Here is a 23,160-nt window from a genome sequence, read left to right on the forward strand (position 1 = left end):
AAAAATGAATCCTAGGTGTGGAAAAAACACAAGTGAAATTGATTTGTAGAGAACTATCTGGTTACATGAGAGATTGGTTTTTTCAGTCTTGTGTTATTTATTGAATAATAGATGATAAAATTGGATAACATTTGGGGGTTACACCCATGGTTAGTTCACCAGAAATTATTCTTAATCCTGGAACACAGGCAGAATGTAACTTTGCATAAACAGCTGAAACAGCAAAAAGAAAGACTGAACAAAGAAAAATGAAAAAAAAAAATAGGTAAAGAAATAAATCATGAAAAGAAAAGAACAGCTCATTAAAGCTAACCTAAGCAGAGAGAATAAGAAGGGTAGAAATAAAGCTCAAAAGTCTCTGCAGGGGTGAAGTTATAAGAAAAAAAATGAATGATTGATGATTTCATTCAAAATGAAATTGATGGTTTCAGCAAACAACAATCATTCCTTTAAAAGTAACACTTGCACTCCAGATGGATTAAAGACTTAAACATCAGACCTAACACCATAAAAACCCTAGAAGAAAATCTAGGCAAAACCATTCAGGACATAGGCGTAGGCAAGGACTTCATGACCAAAACACCAAAAACAATGGCAACAAAAACCAAAATAGACAAATGAGACCTAATCAAACTCCACAGCTTCTGCACAGCAAAAGAAACAGTCAGTAGAGTGAATCGGCAACCAACAGAATGGGAAAAAATTTTTGCAGCCTACCCATCCGACAAGGGGCTGATATCCAGAATTTACAAAGAACTAAAACAGATCTACAAGAAAAAAAACAAACAAGTGCATTCAAAAATGGGCGAAGGATATGAAGAGATACTTTACAAAAGAAGACATACAGGAGGCCAACAAACATATGAAAAAATGCTCATCATCACTGGTCATTAGAGAAATGCAAATCAAAACCACATTGAGATACCATCTCACACCAGTTAGAATGGCGATCATTAAAAAATCGGGAAACAACAGATGCTGGAGAGGATGTGGAGAAATAGGAACACTTTTACACTGTTGGTGGGAATGTAAATTAATTCAACCATTGTGGAAGACAGTGTGGCGATTCCTCAAGGACCTAAAAATAGAAATCCCATTTGACCCAGCAATCCCATTACTGGGTATATATCCAAAGGATTATAAATCATTCTACTATAAGGACACATGCACACAAATGTTCATTGCAGCACTGTTCACCATAGCAAAGACCTGGAACCAACCCAAATGCCCAACGATGATAGACTGGATAGGGAAAACATGGTACATATACACCATGGAATATTACGCAGCCATCAAAAACGATGAGTTCACGTCCTTTGTAGGGACATGGATGAACCTGGAAACCATCATTCTCAGCAAACTGACACAAGAGCAGAAAATCAGACACCGCATGTTCTCACTCATAGGCGGGTGTTGATCAATGAGAACACATGGACACAGGGAGGGGAGCACTACACACTGGGGTCCGTTGGGGGGAAATGGGGGAGAGACAGGGGGTGGGGAGGTGGGAAGAGATAGCATGGGGAGAAATGACAGATACAGGCAAGGGGACGGAAGGCAGAAAACCACACTGCCATGTGTGTACCTATGCAACAATCTTGCATATTCTTCACATGTACCCCATAACCTAAAATGCAATTAAATAAATAAATAAATAAATAAATAAATAAAAATAAAGATAACACTTGGTAGATAAAGGAATTAAAAAAAAAAAAAAACCTTTGGTCAGTAGACTTGGCATTGAAGTAGTTTTACTACTGGTACCTAAATGATCTGTAATCCTAGTTCTTCAAGATCAAGCTGAGTATTTAAATTATTGTCCAGTAGCATAGTTCCTCCCATATCACTCTTTCCTCTACTGTTCTAGCAACTGGAATTTTCATCTTGAATATTAATCTCTGCCTATAATCACATTAAAGCAAAAATATAATTTTTGGACAAATTGCCTTCTGTGACTATGCCCTGTGTAATTCCTTATCTAAATCTCCACCTGACCCAGTAAGTTTCTGAGCATGATTAACTCAACAGTCTGACTATCCTATTACCAAATATTAATACAATGCTCTCCTCAAAACACATATTTGTTAAAGATATTATTTTACCTCATGCAATTTTCTTTTATCAAACAATTTATGTTTGCCAGTATGAGAAAATGACTAAAAGGGAAGGGTTGCAAAAAACCGCAGTGAGGCTACTCCAACGTTATAAAATGTTTGCAGTGATGTTAGCCGGATAATTTATCTTCTGATTCAGTTAAAATGACTGCTTTAGCTAATGTTGCACAGCTCAGGTAAAAAGTCAGAATATTATAGGCAGCTTATCTCACTTAGCCTAATTCATACACAACAGAGATTCCTGTAGGATTTTTGGAATTTAGTTTTCTTTCTATAATACCTTCTATAAACAGTTTTATTTTTTAAAATTCACTTTATTTCTATGGTAACTTGAATTTTGTGGATGCACCTAGCTACACAAAAATACTAAAGTGATTCAGGGGGTTGAACTACTCTCAGAAAAATAAAACTTACTTCAAATCTTCCATTTATCTGCTAGAATTTAAAATGGCTGCCAGCTAGACTATTATATGAAGGAAATAAAATCTGTATTACTTTCTCAAAGTAGAGAGGAAAAGAAAATGTAAATAGAGAAATCATGTAAATAAAAAGAGCAGAAGATACTTGTATACTTAGGAGAGTTGTTTCCAAGAACACTATTTCAATTCATACTGTCATGTGCTGCATAATGACATTATAGCCAACAATGGGCTACATATTATGGGTGGACCTGTAAAATTGTAATATCATACCTTTTACTGTACCTTTTCTATGTTGAGGTATAATTAAATACACAAATACTTACCATTTTGTTATAACTGCCTACAGTATTCAGTAGAGCAACGTGCTGTATAGGTTTATAACATAGAACCAATAGGCTATACTATATAGCTAAGTGTATAGTACACTATGCCATATAGGTTTGTGTAAGTACACTCTGTGATGTTTACACAATGACCAAATTGTCTGCCAATGCATTTCTCAGAACCTATGCCTATCATTAAGTGATATGTGACAGTATATAATTACACTGTTACAATAGTTGTTGTCCAACAATTATATAACAAATATAAATCAACCAATACAAATTGTTACCTAATAAGAAAATTTTTTCTTATCTAGTTATTGAAGCATACCTGCTTAGCAACATATTCTAGCATCTTTAGCTACAAAAACTACTTTAAAAGTAATAAATTGATTTTTTAACAAAAGGAAAAATAAGCAACCTCTAACAGCTATAAGCTGCAGTTTACCTGGCACTAAGGGCTAGGCCATGGTGTTCTCCTTTGGTACATTAATAATTTCACAGAAAACCAACATCAAACAAAGCCACTCTAAGACTGAAAAAGCAAGACAAAAATAAAACCACTATGAAATCATGTCTGGGTAGTGATAACTTTAAGAACATTGTACAAACCATACTGATAAATAAATGTTCCCCTTACCCAGCTAACACACGCCACTGCTTCTTCTTTACCTATTACGTAGCCTTATGCCATTCTTCCTACCTTCTAGATAAAACTTCTTAGGATAACAAATGATAGAATTATTTCCAGTTTCTGACCATACCCAATTCACGTTTCTTTGAATTTTATCTAAAATCACCTAACACAAGTTCAAATCCTGTAACAAGCCCTCCCTAGGGTATACAGTCTCCCTTATTCTATAAAAAAATAAAAAACAACTTTGTTTAACTATAGGTATGCAGTCTTTGCTGATGGGCACACACACTGTATTTCCTTTTAAATATTCCAAAAAGGCCAGTCTATGGAGTATGTTGCTCAATCTTTAGACTGAAAAATGAAATCAGCATGGGATTACAACAAGAACAGGCAGAAGACAGAAAAACATAGCTAGGCCAGTTATAAATCCTAGTACATTTCAAGTTAAGGTATGGCAAAGGAGTACCACATTCAGTGCAAGAGGGAAGCAACAGTTAACAAATGGTATGGTGTAACTCATGGGCTGTTTGGAGGAAACATCATTTTGGAGTCATACTATATACTAAACCAAATTTGGCTAAAATAGTCAAAATGTGATATATCAAAACACAAAAATGTAAAAGAAAATAGAAATGAATATTCAATTAAAACTCTGGATTGTAGAGGATAAAAAAGAAATCACTAAGGATAAGTCAATAGATCTGACAAAAGAAAAAACATGAATTACATAAATTAGAACTATATGAATACAAATAATGAACTAGAGAAAATTTTACAAAACTATAACAGACAAAAGATTAATTTAACATACAAATATTTATACAAGGTAATATAAATTACTAGGAACCAATAAATAAGAAAAAAGAGGATATGAAAAGATGATTCATAAAAAAACTCAACTGGCTAATAAGTATATTGGAAAATAATCAAGCTCACTAGTTATTATAAAATATAAATTAAATAATACAAAATTACATTTTTCACTAAGTTAATAAAAATATTTCTAAATATTGAAAGCTAATAAGAATACCACTGAACTGACAGTTACCAATTACTAGGTGAATCCTTTTGGAAATTAATTCAACAAGATAAATAAAGACCTATAACCTAACTATTTTACAACTAGAAATCTCATCTCAGGAAATAATACTAAATATGCCGAAGGCTTAATGCTCACAGATGTTCATAATAGCATTCCTATAAGAGAAAAACTGAATAAAAGCTAAATTTCCAATAATAAACAAAGAGTGCATCCACTCGATTGTTACACAGCCATTTTATTTATATAAACAAAAAAATCCATAACAACCAAAAAGTGCTTATATTCTAATGTTAAGTGAAAAAAATTAGGATGTAAAATTCTACATAAGATCTGTAACACATACAAAACATAACCAAAAGACTGAATATACAATATAATTTATAATTATATACAACCATATATGATAATAGAACTCTAACCTACAACCTCAGCAGCAACCAGACCAGGAAACCAAACCACAATCCCTGCAGCAACCAGTCTGGGAAGTCAAACCACAATATCTGCATTCATCAGCCCAGTATAAACAGGAAATGACCAATAACTGCCAGATCCCCTAACTTTTGCAGCTCCCTCTTCACAACACTTCCAACTCAATATAGACTAAAGAAAGCCAAATATGCTTCTCAAACCAATCACATAGAAATGCCTCCCTTGTGTACGGCCTGCCTCCAGCTTCCCAAACCAACAACTTGCAATAAGAATATACTTAAAGCCTACGCTTTTTTCACTACAAAGCTCTCCCACTCTTCTGCCTGCCTTTGAGTCTCTGCCAAATGCAAAGGATGGTGGTTGATTCCTTTGCCAGAACAAAATCTGAATAACCTACATTCTCATTTGGGTGGTCTTTGTTAATTTCAATGTAACAAAAAACCAAACATAAAAAATACTAAATATGCACCCCAAAAAATAAATTGCCTGCATCTGTGTGTCTCAAGTATGAATACTTTTGAAGTATTTTTCTCTCTACCTACTACTGAGCAATAAAAAAAGAACAAATCACTGACGCATTCAACAACTTGAAATCTTAAAAAACACATTATGTTGTGTAAAAGACACAAACATACACACACTTTGCATACCATATGATTCTATTTATATGAACTCTAAGAACATGTAAGCATAAGCTATGGTGATAGAAGTCAGAATTTAATTGCCTCTGGAAAGGGGTAAGGGTAGGAATTGACTGGAAAATGTCAGAAAAAAAATTTTAGAGAATTTAAGATACTCTATATCTTGTTTTGACTGATGGTTACACAGATGTATATAATTATCAAAACTCATTGAAACGAGTACTTGAAATGTAATTTTTATGTGTAAATTATACCTCACATACTTCCCTCCCTGATCTTTTCTTAGATAGAGAAGCAAGATAGTTTCACTGCCCAAGCAGAAAACCAAAACAAATATACATCACTAAGATTATTACCATAAATATCCCAGAACTCAAATAAGAATAAGTCAGTTTGCAGGGCCACAAGGAAGTGAAAAAACTCCAAGCAGACAGTAAAAGAAAAAGATTTCCATATCTGTGATGCCAATCTCACCAATCTTCCTGGCACCAAGCACTAAGAAAATTTCCCCCAACTCCTAATTTCTACTCTGGAAAAGGTCAGATCAAGATAGACAACCAGCTTTCCCGCCATTTTGGGTTCCCTAGCAATAGCCCTGTCTCTACACCAACCCATGGAAAGCATCAGGGTTATCTGAAGTAAGAAATATACCTGAAGACAAAGAGAAACAAAGCGGGGAGGTGGGACTACCATCCCTAGCCTTGGAAATTCTGCTCTGTAACTCAGCCAAAGGAGATGCCAAATTAGAGGCTGTTCAGCAGTACCATGCTAGAGGAAGTTCATCCTTCAGGTCTGCTGGGCACGAACCCCTAGCCCACCTTCTCACACAACACAGAAAAGTGATTCAGAAATTTATCAGAGAAGTTGGCCAGGCTTGGTGGTTCAGGCCTGTAATCCCAGCACTTTGGGAGGCCAAGGCAGGCGGATCACAAGGTCAGGAGATTGAGACCATTCTGGCTAACACAGTGAAACTCCATCTCTACTAAAAACACAAAAAAATTAGCAAGGTGTGGTGGCACAAACCTATAGTCACATCTACTCAGAAGGCTGAGGCAGGAGACTTGCTTGAATCCTGGAGGCGGAGGTTGCAGTGAGCCAAGATCACGCCACTGCACTCTAGCCTGGACAACAGAACAAGACTCCGTCTCAGGGGAAAGAAAGAAAAAGAAAAAGAAAGAGGAAGAGGAAGAGGAAGAGAAAGAAAGGCAAGGCAAGGCAAGCAGAAACTTATCAGAGAAATTTAACAAAAAGATTGAAATTATTCTGAAAAATCAAGCAGCAATTTTGGAACTGAGAAATATATTTGCTGAACTAAAAAATTCACTAGAGGCCCTCAATGACAAAATGTATGAAGCAGGTGAAGGAACAGATGAGCTCAAAGACAGGCCTTTTGAAAATACACAGAGGAAAAAAATGAAAGAGAATTAAGATTGCTTACAAAATATAGAAAATTACCTCAAAAGATCAAATCTAAAAATTACTGATAGTCAAGATGAACTTGAGCAAGGGCAAGGGGTAGAAAGCATATTCAAAGAAATAATAATTGAAAAAATTTCTGAAACGAAAAAGATAAATATCCAAGTACAGGAATGTAGAGAATACCAAACAGATTCAAATCAAATAAGACTATACCAAGGCATAAATAATCAAACTCTCAATAGCCAAAGACAAAGAGAGGATCCTGAAAGCAGCATGAGAAAATACACAATTAATATTAAAAGGATGTTTAATCCATTCAGACTTCTCAATGGAAACTATCCAGCCCAGCAGGGAGTGGTGAAAGAAAAAAAAAATGCCATCCAAGAATACTATATCCAGCAAACATGTCCTTCAACTATGAAGAACAGATAAAGTCTTTCTCAGAGAATCCAACACCACCAGACCCATCTTACAATAAATGCTAAAGGGAGTTTCTCCATCTAAAATTTTAAAAAATAATAACTTACAAGAACAAAACATTTGAAGGTATAAAACCCACTGGTAAAATTAAGTACACAGATAAACCCAGAATACTCTAATACTGGAACTGTATTATGCAATCCACCCATAATTCTAATATGAAACCTAAAAGACAAATCTATCAAAGACAATAATACCTACAGCAATCTGTTAAGAGATAAGCAATTAAAGATACATAAATGGAGCCAACAAAATTCAAAATGTGGCAAGATGGAGTTAAAATACAGAATTTTCCCCCACTCTTCTTCATTTGTCCTATTCTTTGTATAATCTAATCTAAGTTGTCATCTCTTTGAAATATACTTGTTATGTCTATAAGATGTTCTTTGTAAGTCTCATGTCAATAACAATGCAAAAACCTATAATAGCTTCACTAAAAATAAAAAGCAACAAATTAAGACATATTACTAGAGAAAATCAATTAATCACAAAGGAAGACAGTAAGAAAGGAAGAAACAAAGAAAAGAGTTACAAAAGAACCAGAAAACAAGCAACAGAAAAGCAGTAATATATCCTTACTCAGCAATAATTATCTTGAATGTAACTTGACTCAATTATCCAAGTAAAAGGCACAGGGTAGCTAAATGAATAAAGACAAAAAACACAACTATATACTGCTTACAATAAACCCACATAGACTGAAACTGAAGGTGTGGAAAAAGATATTCTATGCAACTAGAAACCAAAAAAACAGTAGGAATAGCTAGATGTCAATCAGATAAATAGACTACAAATCGAAAACTATAAAAACAAAGAAGGTCACTATAATAAAGAAGTCAATTCAGCAAGAGGATATAAAAATTATAAATAACAATGCACCCAACACCAGAGTTCCCAAGCATATAAAGCAAACATTAATAAGATCGAGACAGAGAGGTAGACTGCAATACACTAATAGTTGGGTTCTTCAACAACCCACTCTAGGCCGCTGTTCATCCCTTCCTCCAGAAATGTGGACATTGTCATTAGGGCTTCATGGTTGCAGTTTAGGAGATGAAGCCCAGGCAATGGTATGCATTCCCTGTATCATCATTTTGATTCTGTTCTACAAATATGAAAAGTTTCTAGAGCCATACATATACTTTGTTTTTTATTTCTTATTTCTCCTTTTATTAGTTATATATAGCCTATAAAACTATACAGGAATATGAACAATTTAAAATAAAGACAAAGTAGACTGTAAGGATGGAAAAAAATAGATTACCAACAAAAGGACCAATGGAATCTCTGACACAAAGAAAGACTAAAGCCATTTTCCCAAACGATCTCATTGGTTTGAAAGATGGAACTAATAATATGGAGCATATTCTTTGTAATTGTCTCTGATCTTTTTCTCTGAGACCAGAATTTAAGATATTTACCTGACACTAATCATAAAATACATAGCATCTATATTTAAATATTGTATTACTGATCTCATTCCTGAGTTCCTTTTTCATTAATGTAGCTTTCATTTCAATTATTGCTGTTTTAAATAGTATGTATAAATAGAAGTCTTATGACTATAGATTTAGTAACTGTTACTAAATCAGAACTTTAAAATCTTTGGTTCTCTAGCATTTATTCACATGAATTTGACTGTTTTGCTCTAATTTCTTTGGGCTTTTCTAATTTAAGTGGAATACAATTATACTGTGAAACAATGCAGTGAGATTGTGTGGTGAAATGAAGGGTAGATTTTCTCAAGATGATAATGTTGTGAAACATACAGATATAATTACTGTTTAACTCAATGAAATAAGCTTGGCCATGAGAATAGTAATAACTACTGCTTTGAGAAAGACAGAAAAGATAGGGACATAGGAGAAACTTCTTTGAAAAATGAAAGATCTTTTACATAAATGTCTAATGTAATTATAAAATTCTAATCTTTGTTGCATTCCTTCTATTCCTACAAATGTATTAAACATTGATTTAAAAAAAACAAAACAAAACAAAACAAAACAAAAAAAACCTCTCTCAGTAACGGACAGATCATCCAGCCAGAAAGTCAACAAACATCACTTATAAACTACACACTAGACCAAATGGGCTTAATTGGCATTTGCAAAACACTTCACTCAACTGCTGCAGTATACACCTTTTTAAAAAAAATCAGAACATGGAACATTCTCTAAAATAGACCATATCTTAGGCCATAAAACAAGTTAGAACAAATTCAAAAAAGTAGAAATCATATTACATATCTTTTCTGACCACAATGGAATAAAACTAAAAATCAATAACAAGAGAATACTCAGAAACTACACAAACACCGTAAATTAAACAGCATGCTCCTGAATGACTAATGGGTCAATGAAAAAATTAAAAAGGAAATTTAAAAATTTCTTGAAACAAATGAAAATGCAAATATACTGAAATCTATGAGATACAGCAAAAGCAGTACTGAGAGAGAAGTATATGGCATTAAACATCTAGATCAAAAAAGCAGAAAGACTTTAAACAACCTAAGATGCACCTCAAGGAACTAGAAAAACAAGAACAATTTGAACTCAAAATTCATACAGAAAGAAACAATAAAGATCAGAAAAGGAACAAATGAAGGTGAGAATAAAAAATAAACACTACAGAAGATCAACAAATTGAAGAGCTTGTTTTTGAAAATGTAAATAAAATAGATAAACCTTTAGCTAGACTAAGAAAAAAAAAAAGAATATCCAAATAAATACTATCAGAAACAAAAAACTTAGAGACATAATAACTGAGACCACAGGCATGTAAGGAATTATTAGACACCACTATGAATAACTGTATATAAACAAATTAGAAAACTTAGAAGAAAGGGATAAATTCAACCTACCAAAATTGAATTTATCCCTTTCTTCTAAGTTTTCTAATTTGTTTATATATTCTGGACATATACAACCTACCAAGATTGAACCAGGAAGAAAGAGAAAACCTCAACATACCAATAATGCAGAATAAGATTGAAGCAGTTATAAAAAGTCTCGCACCAAAGAAAAGCCTGATGGTTTAACTGATGAATTCTACCTAACACTTTAAAGAAAAACTAACAGCAATTCTACTCAAACTCTTCAAAAAAATGAAGAGGGAATACTTCCAAACTTGTCCTATGAGGCCAGCATTACCAAAACCAGACAAAAACACAACAAAAAAAGAAAACTACAGGCCAGTATCCCTGATTAACACTGATGTGATAATCCTCAACAAATGCAAGACAATAAATGTGATACATGACACTAAGACAACTAAGAACAAAATGCATACAATCATTGTAATAGATGTTGAAAAAAGTATTTGATAAAATTCAATATCCTTTTATGAGAAAGTCCCTCAGCAAACTGGATAGAAAAGAACATACCTCAAAATAATAAAGGCCATATATGACAAACCCAAAAGTAACACCATACTGAACAGGGAACATTTGAAAGCCTTTCCTCTAAAATCTGGAACAAGACAAGGATGCCCACCTCCACCATTTTTAGTCAACCTAATACTGAGAGTCCTGACCATAGCAATTAGGCAAGAGAAAAAAAAAAAGGGTATCCAAATTAGAAAAAGGAAGCCAAAATAGCCCTGTTCGCAGATGATATGATCTTACACTTACAAAAACCTAAAGATGCCACCAAAAAAAACTGTTATAACCAATAAGCAAATTCAGTAAAGTTGTAGGATACAAAATCAACATCCAAAAATCAGAAGCATTTATATACACCAACAGTGAACAATCTGAACAAAGAAATAAAAAAGCAATCCCATTTAGAATAGCTACAAAGAATATAAAATACCTATGAATACCTATGAATAAATTTAAAGAAGTGAAAGATCTCTACAATGAAAACTATAAAACACCAACAAAGGAATTGAAGAGGACACAAACAAGTGGAAAGAATTCATGCTCATGAATTGAAAAAATTAATATTGTTAAAATGACAATTCTACCCAAAGCAATGTACAGATTCAGTGAAATCTCTATCAAAATACTAATAACATCCTTTATAGAAACAAAAAAAAAATCCTAAAATTTAAATGAAACCACAAAAGATCCTGAATAACCAAAGAAACCCTGAGCAAAAAGAACAAAGCTAGAGGCATCACACTACTTGACTTCAAAATATGCTACAGACCTAAAGTAACCAAATCAGCATGGTACTGGCAGAAACAAAGATACATAGATCAGTGGAATACAACAGAAAACCCAAATATAAATCCACACATTTACAGCCAACTAATTTTTGATAAAGGTACGAAGAACATTTAGTGGGGAGAGTTTCTTCAAAAAACGGTGCTGGGAAAACTGGCTACCTGTATGCAAAATGATGAAACTGCACCCTTTCTCTCACTATATACAGAAACCAAATCAAAATTGATTAAAGATGTAAATTAAGAACTAAAATTATGAATCTACTAGAAGAAAATGCTGGAGAAATGTTCCAAGACATAAGTCTGGGCAGTGATTTTTTTTTTTTTTTTTTTTTTTTTGCTAAGACCTCAAAAGTACATACAATGAAAGCAAAAATAGAAAATGGGATTGTGTCAAGCTAAAAATCTTCTGTATAGCAAAGGAAACCATCAACAAGGTAAAGAGACAACCCACAGAATGGGAGAAAATATTTGCAATGTGTTCATCTCAGAAGGGATGAATAACCAGAATATATAATGAGCTCAAACAACTCAATAGCAAAAATAAATAATCTGAGTTTTAAATGGGCAAAAGATCTGAATAGACACTTCTCAAAGAAGACATACAAATGGCCAACAAGTATATGAAAAATGCTTAACGTTACTAATCATCAGAGAAATGCAAATCAAAACTACAGTAAGATATCATCTCACTCCAGTTAAAAAGGATTTTATAAAAAAGACAGGGAATAATGAATGCTGGCAAGGATGTGGGGAGAGGGGAATTCACATAAGTTGGTAGGAATGTAAATTAGTACAGCCACTATGGAAAACTGCATGGAGGTTCCTCAAAAAACTAAAAATAGAACAACCATATGATCCAGCAACTCCACTACTGGATATATGTCCAAAAGAAAGGAAATCAGTATATCAAAGAGATACTGGCACTCTTATGTTTATTGCAGCACTACTCACAATAGCCAAAACGTAAACTCAACCCAAATGCCCATCAATGAATGAACAGAGGAAGAAAATGCGGTATATACACACACAAGGGAATATTATTTACCCATAAAAAAGAATGAAATCTTGTCACTTGCAGCAACATGAATGTGACAGGAAGTCATAAGTTAAGTGAAATAAACCAAGCACAGAAAAACAAATATCACATGTTCTCACTCAGTAAAAGCTAAAAAGTACATCTCATGAAGACAGAGAGTATATTGGTTACCTCCTGAAAGGAGGGTGAGAAAATGAAGAGAAGTTGATTAATGGGTACAAATATATATTTTGATAAAGAAATAATATCATGTTTAATAGATCAGTAAGGTGACTATAGTTTACAATGATCTATTCTACATTTCAAAATAGCTAAAAGAGAATAATTCTAATGTTTTTAGCATTAAGCAAAGACAAATATTTAAAGTGATGGATATCCCAATTACACTGATTTGATGTTTACAAACTATATAAATGTATTAAATTACCATCTGTACCCCCAAAATATGTATATATATTTACAGCAATTTAAAAGTATTGAATTTTTAAAAAGCAGAACCCAAATCATTTTTCAAAAAAAATTTTTAAGACATTAGAGTCTGTTAGCAAAGAAGCATGATTTAAGGATAATTATTTGATAAATATACTGAGATGACCGAGATTAAATACTTTTCAATCCTTTCCAAAAAAAAAATTGGTGAATAAAAGAGAAACTTAAGAGATTTAAAGAGTTATTTTGGTCTGTTAATAGTCTCAATAAGTATTAGACTTGTTAGGGAAATGAAATTGTACCAAAAAATATATTTTAGACATTTTCCAGGTTCTTTTATTTTAGAATAAAGCAGCTTTTAGCCAAGAAGATATAAATGGAAATTAACATAAACTAAGGACAAAGAAAAATATCAAACACATCATAAAATAATTCAAAAATAGTAGAAATACAAAGAAAAAAGAAAGGAAGGGACAGAGAGCAAAAATCCTGAGCCATTGAAAAAATAGAAGGGAGTTTCATCAAGTTAAAAAACATGAATTAAAGTTCACATGATGCAAACTATTCTGTTAATCAAATATAAATATAACTGGTTCATAGTATGCTTGTCTTGCAAAGTCATTCCTAAAAAAAAAAAAAAAAAAAAAAAAAAAAAGGTTGCCCAATTAAAGTCTAGTTTAGAATTATATATAAAATATGCTTTCAATAAATGTTTAAATAATAAGTAACTGAATTCACCAAATAGCTAGTGGGAAGCTATGACAGAGCACAAGAATATTCAGTATCACCTGAAACAACAAAAAAGTTTTGGTTAAGATGGAACTGGAAAAAGCAAAGAAAGATCCAACAATAAACTACCATAGGATGGCAGAGAATCAGAATAAGGTACCTTTTGAATTATGTAAGTAATCAATAAATGTAGTGTATAGATTATTTATTAATGGAACTCAATAAATCAAAATGTGTTCCACATCAGTATTCTAATCCTCTTATCACTTTCCAACTCAGTTCTTCAAGTATATTCAGACTATTAGCCCACGTGTTGGAAACATTATAACTTAGAAAAAATCTAAGTTACTAATAAAACAGACTTCGTCCAATTCATTTTCAGCTTTTTGTTATATAATTCTATTCTAAGTAACCGTACAGTGAATCCTTATCAAATGTTCTATTCTTTCACTTAAGAGCGATACAAAATTGAAACTCATCCTATCCCTCAAATAATTTATTTCATGGATAAAAATCAGTAATATTGAGTACAACTTAAAGAATCCATCCCACTTTTATTCCCTTTGATACATACTATGTCTTTTATGACACTTCTTTCTAACGTTCTCAGCCAACCCTATCCTATAGTAGCATCACAAAATAGTACAAAAGCTCTTGGGATGACCTAAAAATATTCTTTTTCCCATTCCTTAAAGAATGTTACTATGTCTAGAAAACATTTAAAAGTTCTCTATTTGTCATCGTGTGGTGCAGTGAACAATCCACCCACTTCCTCATATAAAGCCTTCTAGTTCATAAAGAAATCAGGACAAAGACTTTTTTTATTTTTTTCATTAATATACACAAAAGCACAAGATAGCCAATCTTATCAAAAACCTGTGACTTTACACAGATTGAATTAAGATAACGTCAAGCCAAGTAAAAATGCAATATGGAGCTTGCTTGGATCCCAATCTAAACAAATCAACTACAAAAAGACAATATGGGACAACTGAGGGAATTTAAACATTAATTACATGTTATATAAAGAAATGTTAATTGTTTTCTGCTATGATAATGGGCTTTAGGATTACAGTGTAAGCACAGGGTGAGGGGAATTGTTTATCTGCTCTGTAAAGTTTTTTACAGATGGAAGGGTACAATGTCTGAGATTTGCTTTAAAATAATGAAATATAAGAGTAGTAAATAAGAGAATATAAACAAGCAAGATTTGCCAAGGATGATCATTGTTGAAGCCAGGGGTTCAATACTATTCTCTCTGTTCTTGTGTGTTTAAAATTTTCCATAATATAACTCAAAACACAAAAACAGGTGAGGTGATGAACACCTAAGTAGAGAGAATAACAGCCCCCAAAGAACTTGTGAATATGTTAGGTTATATGGCAGAGGGGAATTAAGGTTGCAGAAGGAATGAAGATTGCTAATCAACTAATCTCATAATGGGGAGATTAACCTGGATTATCCTGGTGGTTCCAATGTAATCATAGGGACCCTTAAAAAAGGGAAGCAGGAAAGTCAATGTCAGAGTAGTGAAGTGTGGGAAAGATCAACTGGCTTTGAAAATGGAAGGGGGCTGGTTTTGAAGATGGGAGGGGGCCATCAGCCAAGGAATTGTGATCAGCCTCTAAAAGCTGCAAAAGCCAAGAAAACAAAATCTCCCCTACAGCCTCCAAAAGGAATGCAGTTCTGTGAACACATTAATTTTAGCCCAGTGGCATCCATTTCATACTTCTGACCTCCATAACAATAAGATGGTAAGTTTGTGTTGTTTAAAGCCAATAAATTTTTGGTAACTGAAGCAGCAATACAAAAGTCATATAATCTTCTAGAAGAATCACGTTTTTATTTACCTGAAAGGATAAAGCACAGATTTTACTTAGAATTCAAACAAAATACGTGTTATTATGAGGTAAGGAGAAAAATTCTAAATTAGATACCTACTGTTTTATTTTATTTACTTATTTATTTTAGAGACAGAGGTCTTGGTATGTTGCCCAGATTGGAATACTACTAGTGGCTATTCATGATCACAGTGCACTAAAGCCTCCAACTCCTGCCTCCCCCTCAGCTTCCCCAGTAACTGAGACTACCAGCATGTGCTACCATGCCTGCCCCTTGCTATTTTAAAAGGCGAATGTTACCTCTATTCCCCACCCTACCATTTCCTTTCTGGTAGCTTCAATTGCTTTTCTGTTGCTTAATTGCATCACCACCCTTACAGTGTATCAGAATAATATTAAAATCTACTGTCTCTGCTATTTTTTCACCACTTTTCTTTTCTATAAAATCAACTCCTCACACATCTCCCCTACATCTACTCTTGGTACTGATGCTACCAATTATATCCTTTATTATAGTGTTGGTCTTAATTCTATCCATCACCTTAATGAAAATATGTTTAACCTAATCAATTTCCTCTTGGCCTAATTCATTTGTCTCTGACAATTTTGTATTGTTTGTTTGTTGTTTTGAAGTTGGTTTTGTTTTCAGTATCTTTGACCACTCCACAGAGCTGGGACATGCCTGAATTTCTCTCTTAATATTCTTTCTAAAAAATGCTTCAGATTACCTGCCTCTACTCCTGAGTTTTCCTCATATCATCTGCTAGTTTTTTGTCTCTTGCTAGTTTTACATTTTCCATCTACATGGATGCTTACCAACTGTAAGCATTTCACCCAGATTCAATCTAATTTCAAATTTTATTATACTACGAATAATATTCAAACTTTTACAGTTTACAGATATAAAGACAGGTTTTTAGTCAATTTATAGGAACAGCGCCAGGCGCGGTGGCTCACGCCTGTAATCCCAGCACTTTGGGAGGCCGAGGCGGATGGATCACGAGGTCAAGAGATCGAGACCATCCTGGTCAACATGGTGAAACCCCGTCTCTACTAAAAATACAAAAAATTAGCTGGGCATGGTGGCGTGTGCCTGTAATCCCAGCTACTCAGGAGGCTGAGGCAGGAGAATTGCCTGAACCCAGGAGGCGGAGGTTGCCGTGAGCTGAGATAGCGCCATTGCACTCCAGCCTGGGTAACAAGAGTGAAACTCTGTCTCAAAAAAAAAAAATTATTATCATTATTATTATTATTATTATTTATAGGAACAAATTAAACTGAACATTAACCAATCCAGTTAGTTTTCTGGAGAGTATAATTTTATTGTGTTCATTTTGGTAAAGTAAAAATAAAAGAAAGATAAAAGAAGTATAACAATTTTCCCTCAATTCCAATCTTTACTTTCTAAATCAAGGTATTAAATCTGCATCTAAAACCACCATTACAAAATGATCAGTTTTATTTATAATAAAATTCACATATCCAAATAAGATGTTGATTTTATGGCTATTATCAATTCAAAGAGGTGTTTATTGAATACACATAATCCAATTATAAAACATTAACTGAAACTAAAACATTAAATACTATATTTTCAATTTCAAATTCATTATACTGATTATACAGCATCAGTATATGTCACTATACTCAAAATAATTCTATACACTATCAATATTAACTGGTGATTTGGGGCTTCTAATGAAACAAAAATCATATTCTTCTTTTTAATATTTTAGATAAGTCCAGAACATATCATAGGTGATTTTGCCAATAAATCAATCCCAGAAAGCATTATTTCATTCTTATCGCAGTCATTTAGCTGAGAACAGTTTGTGTCTTGTTTTTAAAGGTGTATAATAAATAAAATATCTTTTCAACAATAAACATGCCAAAATACCTTCTTGCTGCATTTCTTTAGGAGTATAATGCTTCATTTAATCAAGCCTCTCCCTAGGTATCGTGGTGGACCTATTATATACTTTTTGGAGGGCTTATATTCTACTTTTTACAACTACCTTCTCTAAATCCTTTAAATATTATTTCTAATTTTGGCTGCATAAAACTTAATCAATGACTTTTTTATTAGTCCTCATAAATTTTAGTATTATTTAGAAAATTAGGAAATACCGACCGGGCGCGGTGGCTCACACCTATAATCCCAGCACTTTGGGAGGCCGAGGCGGGTGGATCACGAGGTCCAGAGAGCTAGACCATCCTGGTCAACATGGTGAAACCCCGTCTCTACTAAAAATACAAAAATTAGCTGGGCATGGTGGCGCGTGCCTGTAGTCCCAGCTACTCGGGAGGCTGAGGCAGGAGAATTGCTTGAACCCAGGAGGCGGAGGTTGCGGTGAGCCGAGACCGCGCCATTGCACTCTGGCCTAGGTAACGAGCGAAACTCCGTCTCAAAAAAAAAAAAAGAAAAAAGAAAATTAGAAAATATTATTCAAAATACTTAATCGATATTTTTAAATAAAAACACTAGTATATTGTGCACATTAAAAGATTAGCCTTTCAAATATTAAAAAGAATTAAGAAAAGTTATCCTTTTAAAACTAAAAATGAAAATAACTGTCACTATAAACAAATGCTTTTTTATAAAGAGCATCATTTTGATACTTAAATAGGAACAAAAACTTCCATTTTCTCTGAGAAAAACAAACTCGATTTGAAAGTTTAAAGTAGGGCTTCTACTTGAGACCTTTAATAGATACAGTCAAAGTTGTTGCTATTTAACCAATATTATAAACAGTTTTACAGAACTATAATATAGGAAATCAATATAATCATCCTATTATTAAAAGTAAATATAAAACTTAATCCTAAGATTTTTCACAGGAACATTTTCAAGTGAGGGCAGAAAAATATCTACCAAAATGCACTAAACTTTAAGAAACAGAAATCTGGTTTACTCACTGATAATGATTCTACAGATAAACATACTTGGAAATTATGTTACGATTTTAAATTAGCTCTATATCAGAAATACATGAAGTATGACCACACTATTTGTTTTTAAGAACGTAAGAATCACCATACTACACAAGACCAACAACCCAATTTTCTAACAAATACTAGCACCAAATGACTTTTTGTGAGAAAATGTGATTGCCCTTTAGGGAACTTCAAAAATTTATAAACATACTTTCTACTCATCTATCATCCTTTACTCAAACCTGCCCCTATACCCTTATGCTCTCAGGATAGTTCATTCTTAGTTCATTTTTATATATTTTGTTATAGGCCAGTTAACTATAATACAGCCATATAACTACTTTTAAAAATTAACTATGTTCCTATCCAAAGATGCTATAGTATTTTCCACATTTAGTAAGACTTCAGTAGTATTAGTGGACAACTTATATAGCTATCTATCTTATAATTTATTTGAAAATCATAAACTAATATTATTATAACCCACAAGTTACATTCATTCCACTATAAACAGGTGATTTTAGAAACTTTAGCAATATTAATAGATAATTTATCATCCTTTCCATTTAGGCATTGCCTTCACCTTGTCTTGTCTGATCTTCCCAATAACCCTCTTTTAGTTAGGGAGAGCAAATAGGCTTATTCTCATACTACAGATGCAGAAATCAAGGCTCAAGGGAGACAAATGGCTTCCCCAAGATTATATGGCTATTAAATAGCAGAATTTTAAATAAAACCCAAATTTTCTGATTCCTAGGCCAATGGTCTTCCTATCATGCCATATGTTTTTAAAGTTGTATGTATTTAACTTCTGCCACTTCCTATGAATATCTCTTGCCTGAATAAATAGGAAGATAACTATGTATTCCCTTCTCTCTTGAATTCACCCATTTCCTTGAAGTTTTTTATTTAAAACCTCTCTACAAGCTTTATAACCTCAGCAGCCCAATGCCATTCTGCTTCAGAAGTCTATCTTTTCTATACCAATTTTACCTATAGTAAAATTATCCTATATCACTATCCTATACATGAATTGAGAGAATTTGGAAAAATATTTCAGAATCTGATCACAAAAATTACAAATACAATGAAGATTAGAAAATCAGGGCATAATTCCCCTGCCTTAACAGTTCAAATTTGACCTCCAAGACTCTTTAACATTTGTCTCATAACTGCTATTAAGCCCTTCCCTAATTTAACAGAATATCTGTTATTTCCTATTGAGGAAAAAAAAATCATTACACAAATTTCACAAAGTAGTTTAGAGTTAAATCTGTTTATCTAACTTAACTCTAAATAAACTTGCTTTTATGTAAACTAATAACTGTAGATTTAATGTTTGTATAATGACCCCGCTAGGAATACAGACTGAGGCAGTGATTGAAATTTATCTCTTTATACATATTATCACTTGTTTACCACAAAACTAATTTTGATAATTTCAAAAAAACTTTTGTGAAAGCATTTTAAACATTGTTAATTTCTGTAATTTTGCAAGTTTTCTATTTCTTTTTATGTAGCCAAACACATTTACAAAAGTATATTTATTTATATTACACAAATAACTTAGTAGCTTTTGTTGCATATAATAGGCACATTCCAAGACAACTCAAAAAAGGGCAATAAAATCATAAATCAGCTTATGTCATAAAATATAATGACTATAACATTCACAACATCTCTGTACATTAACCTAATGCTTGTTTTATAAATTCTCATCTCTACGTATCAGAAACTCTCTTTTGCATATTCATTAGAAGTTCGATATCAAAGTATAATTACATAAAATGTTTTCTCACTAAACCAGAACACAGGCTATTTTTGAGTTCTTACAAGTATAACAAGTTCTTACAAGCCTGTGTATTTGTCTATTTATTTATGAAGAGTTCAAGAACATGGAAGTGTTTTTATTCAGAATTTTAAAGCAATGTCATTGGCCCCCTTAAAACACATATTTTCCTATTATCTACTTAATTCTAGCAACACGTTAGTAGCTTTATTCATTTCATACTGAACAGTGAAATAACAATTATTTTCTCTGACAACACAGAAAACCAAATGACTATTTTCTTCTTCAGTTAATGTAATACACAAATATTAAAAATTTTGTTCACTATTGGGTCTTAACATTGTCTTGCAAATTCTACTTTTTGTGTGTGCTAATTTCCCCCTTAAACTATCATTGCTTTTTAAGTTGATGCCTGAAATATCTATTAATTCAAACTGATCTACCCACAGAGCTTGCTGCACCAGACTCTGATGCTGGCATCTCAACAGTTTCCAGTCCCTGGTGTGTTTTCCCCCCTTGTTTCCTCATAACAGTATAATAAAGAAATACTAGGCTTTAAGCCAATTCAAAACTTACCTTGCAAATCTGAAAATACTCCGAAGTCAGGGTTTCCTGAATTTCCTCTCTGAGAACCCCTGCAGTCCCTGCTGGATGTACGGAACCACTTCCAGCCCCACCACCACTGTTACTGCCACTGCTGCTACCACTGCCAGGGGAGGAGGCAGTTAAGCCATCCAAAACTTTTCGGAAATTAAACTTCTTCATTTTACACACTGTTGAGAAATTCAAAGGAAAAAGGAAAAGGTGACTTAACACATGGAATTAGACCTTGGTAAAAGCCTTTCTCTTTTCATTAGTCAAGTCAGTCCCCATTTTATGAGCCTTGGTTATAACCGACCTGAAAAAAGAGGCTTCGTTTTGTCAAATTTTAATTCTAAAAAGCATATCCTTTTAAAGAGGATAAATATAACACAACTCCAAAAGCAACAGTATTCCCTCCTCATACATCAGATTTTCAAGGACTGTATCCCCAGCTGTAGCTACGCTTTATCAGCACTGAGGTAAAAATAAAAGGCAGTGTCATCGTCATTAGCATTATATCATCATTATTATACAATCAAACCAGAGCCCAACAGACCAAGACTCCGTCTCTCTCTTAAGGGCGGGCTTTCCTTCTTCGAAACGTTCAGCTCAGAATATTTTATTTTCAGAAAAATGATGTTGGGGGAGCCGGTATTTACTCTGCCACCACCTTCCGGGCTCTTCTCCCATCATCTTCAACGCTTCCTTTTTTGTCAATAGGAAAGGAGGGGGGAGGGAGGTATGTGGTGGGGGGGACTTTTTCTATTCCCCATCCCCCAGCAGCTCGGACCCCAAAACATCTGCGAGTGACCCACAGCAACAGCTGCGGGGGGGAGGGGCGAACAGCGACGCCGTCTGCTTCCACTTGTCCCTCCGCCTCCCCCTCACCTCCCTCCCTGCGTCCTCTTTCCCCCTTCTCCCCACCTCCTGCTCCTCTCCCTCCACCTCTGCCCGCAGCCGCCACCGCGCTCTACCGCCTCCTAGCCCGCCCGCCGTCCGCTCTCCCCGCGGCACGACGGCCACTCTCGAGGGAAGTGAACCGTTGGCTGCGACTACTGCGGCCCGAGTCCCGCCTCAGCCTGCTGGGCGCTCAGAGCCGCCGCTCCCGCTGTGCCTCCCCCGGCCCGAACGCTGAGGTGCCGGGCTCCGGCCCGCCGGCGCGCAAACAAACACCTTACACCGAGCATTCGCGCGCCCAGCCGGAACACACACAAACACCCTCACACCGGCATTCGCGCGCAGGTGCGCTCGTTCTCCTCTCTCTCCTCGCTCTCACACACACACAGGTGCGAGGGAGCCACAGCCGGACGGCGGCTGAGTCCCACAGGGATGACTATCTGACCCAGGACTTAGGCACCTTCTTCAGACGCCACTCACCGCCTGCCAGCCCGGGAAGCCTAGGACGCGGAGGGAGGCGGGCTCACAGGCGTGGGTCCGGCCGGGCTCCGGCCACGTCTCCAATCCCTCTGGTCGCGGCGCCTGGCGCTCTCCGAGGTCCTAACCGACCAGGCAGGCTCTAGCGCAGGCTCCGCCTTCCCGCCGTGGGAGGCAGGCCCCGCCCTCTGGCCGGCCCTTCGCTCGCCCCGCCCCGCTTCTTCCCCAGCCAAGCCTGGCGGCGAAGGGGGCGGAGTGCCCGGGGAAGTCGAAGGGCGGGAGTAGCTTCGGCGCCAATCCTAGATTCGATAGGGCAAGTTCCGTGGTCTCTAGGGCGGAAGAAATCTGTGGATAGGCCGAAGGTAAAGCCAATGACAGTGGGAGGGGAGAATTTAGAAAAGTAGGTGAGATATTTGATTGACAGCTGTATTGACCAGTATGCTGGGGGTCGTGCTCTGCGGGCTGTAATTGGTTTTACCTGTTGAAGGACGCAGGTGTGAGTCAATAGAATGCCTCGTGCGAATTTGGGCGCCTGGAGTCTGAGGCTGCGGGGAGGGTTGCTTATCTTAGGTATGGCTCTGGACAGTATGGTGAACTGGGCAACTGTTTAGCAGCTTTTCACTTTCGCGAGCCTCTTTCCTCTCTTCAGGTGCATCTATCTGGCTCCCGTCACTCCCCTGCTACCTGCACTAAACCTGTATCTGTGATTAACCCCTGCTGTTACCGAATGCTTAATTGTTCGTATGTGCCAGAGAGAATTGTATTTCAATAG

General features: G+C 35.0%; 1 protein-coding gene across 7 annotated transcripts in view; it reads right to left on the reverse strand.

Moving 5' to 3' along the window:
- STXBP5L (syntaxin binding protein 5L) overlaps positions 1–22,545 on the reverse strand; it is a 413,694-nt gene extending 391,149 nt beyond the window's left edge. For 3 of the 7 annotated variants that reach the window (XM_074404289.1, XM_074404288.1, XM_074404287.1), the window contains exons 1-2: positions 21,331–21,549; positions 21,009–21,205 (exon numbers count right to left, since the gene is read on the reverse strand). In XM_074404289.1, the coding sequence (XP_074260390.1) occupies positions 21,009–21,205; positions 21,331–21,436 (303 nt within the window). In that variant the 5' untranslated portion in view covers positions 21,437–21,549. Of the gene's footprint in view, positions 1–21,008; positions 21,206–21,330; positions 21,550–21,570; positions 21,844–22,371 lie in introns of those variants that run through there. The other 4 variants (XM_074404291.1, XM_074404290.1, XM_074404292.1 and 1 more) reach the window with 4 other exon arrangements.
- Between the last annotated feature and the right edge of the window lie 615 nt (positions 22,546–23,160).

This window comes from Saimiri boliviensis, chromosome 8 (genome assembly GCF_048565385.1).
Source record: "Saimiri boliviensis isolate mSaiBol1 chromosome 8, mSaiBol1.pri, whole genome shotgun sequence".
NCBI classification, from domain to species: Eukaryota; Metazoa; Chordata; class Mammalia; order Primates; family Cebidae; genus Saimiri; species Saimiri boliviensis.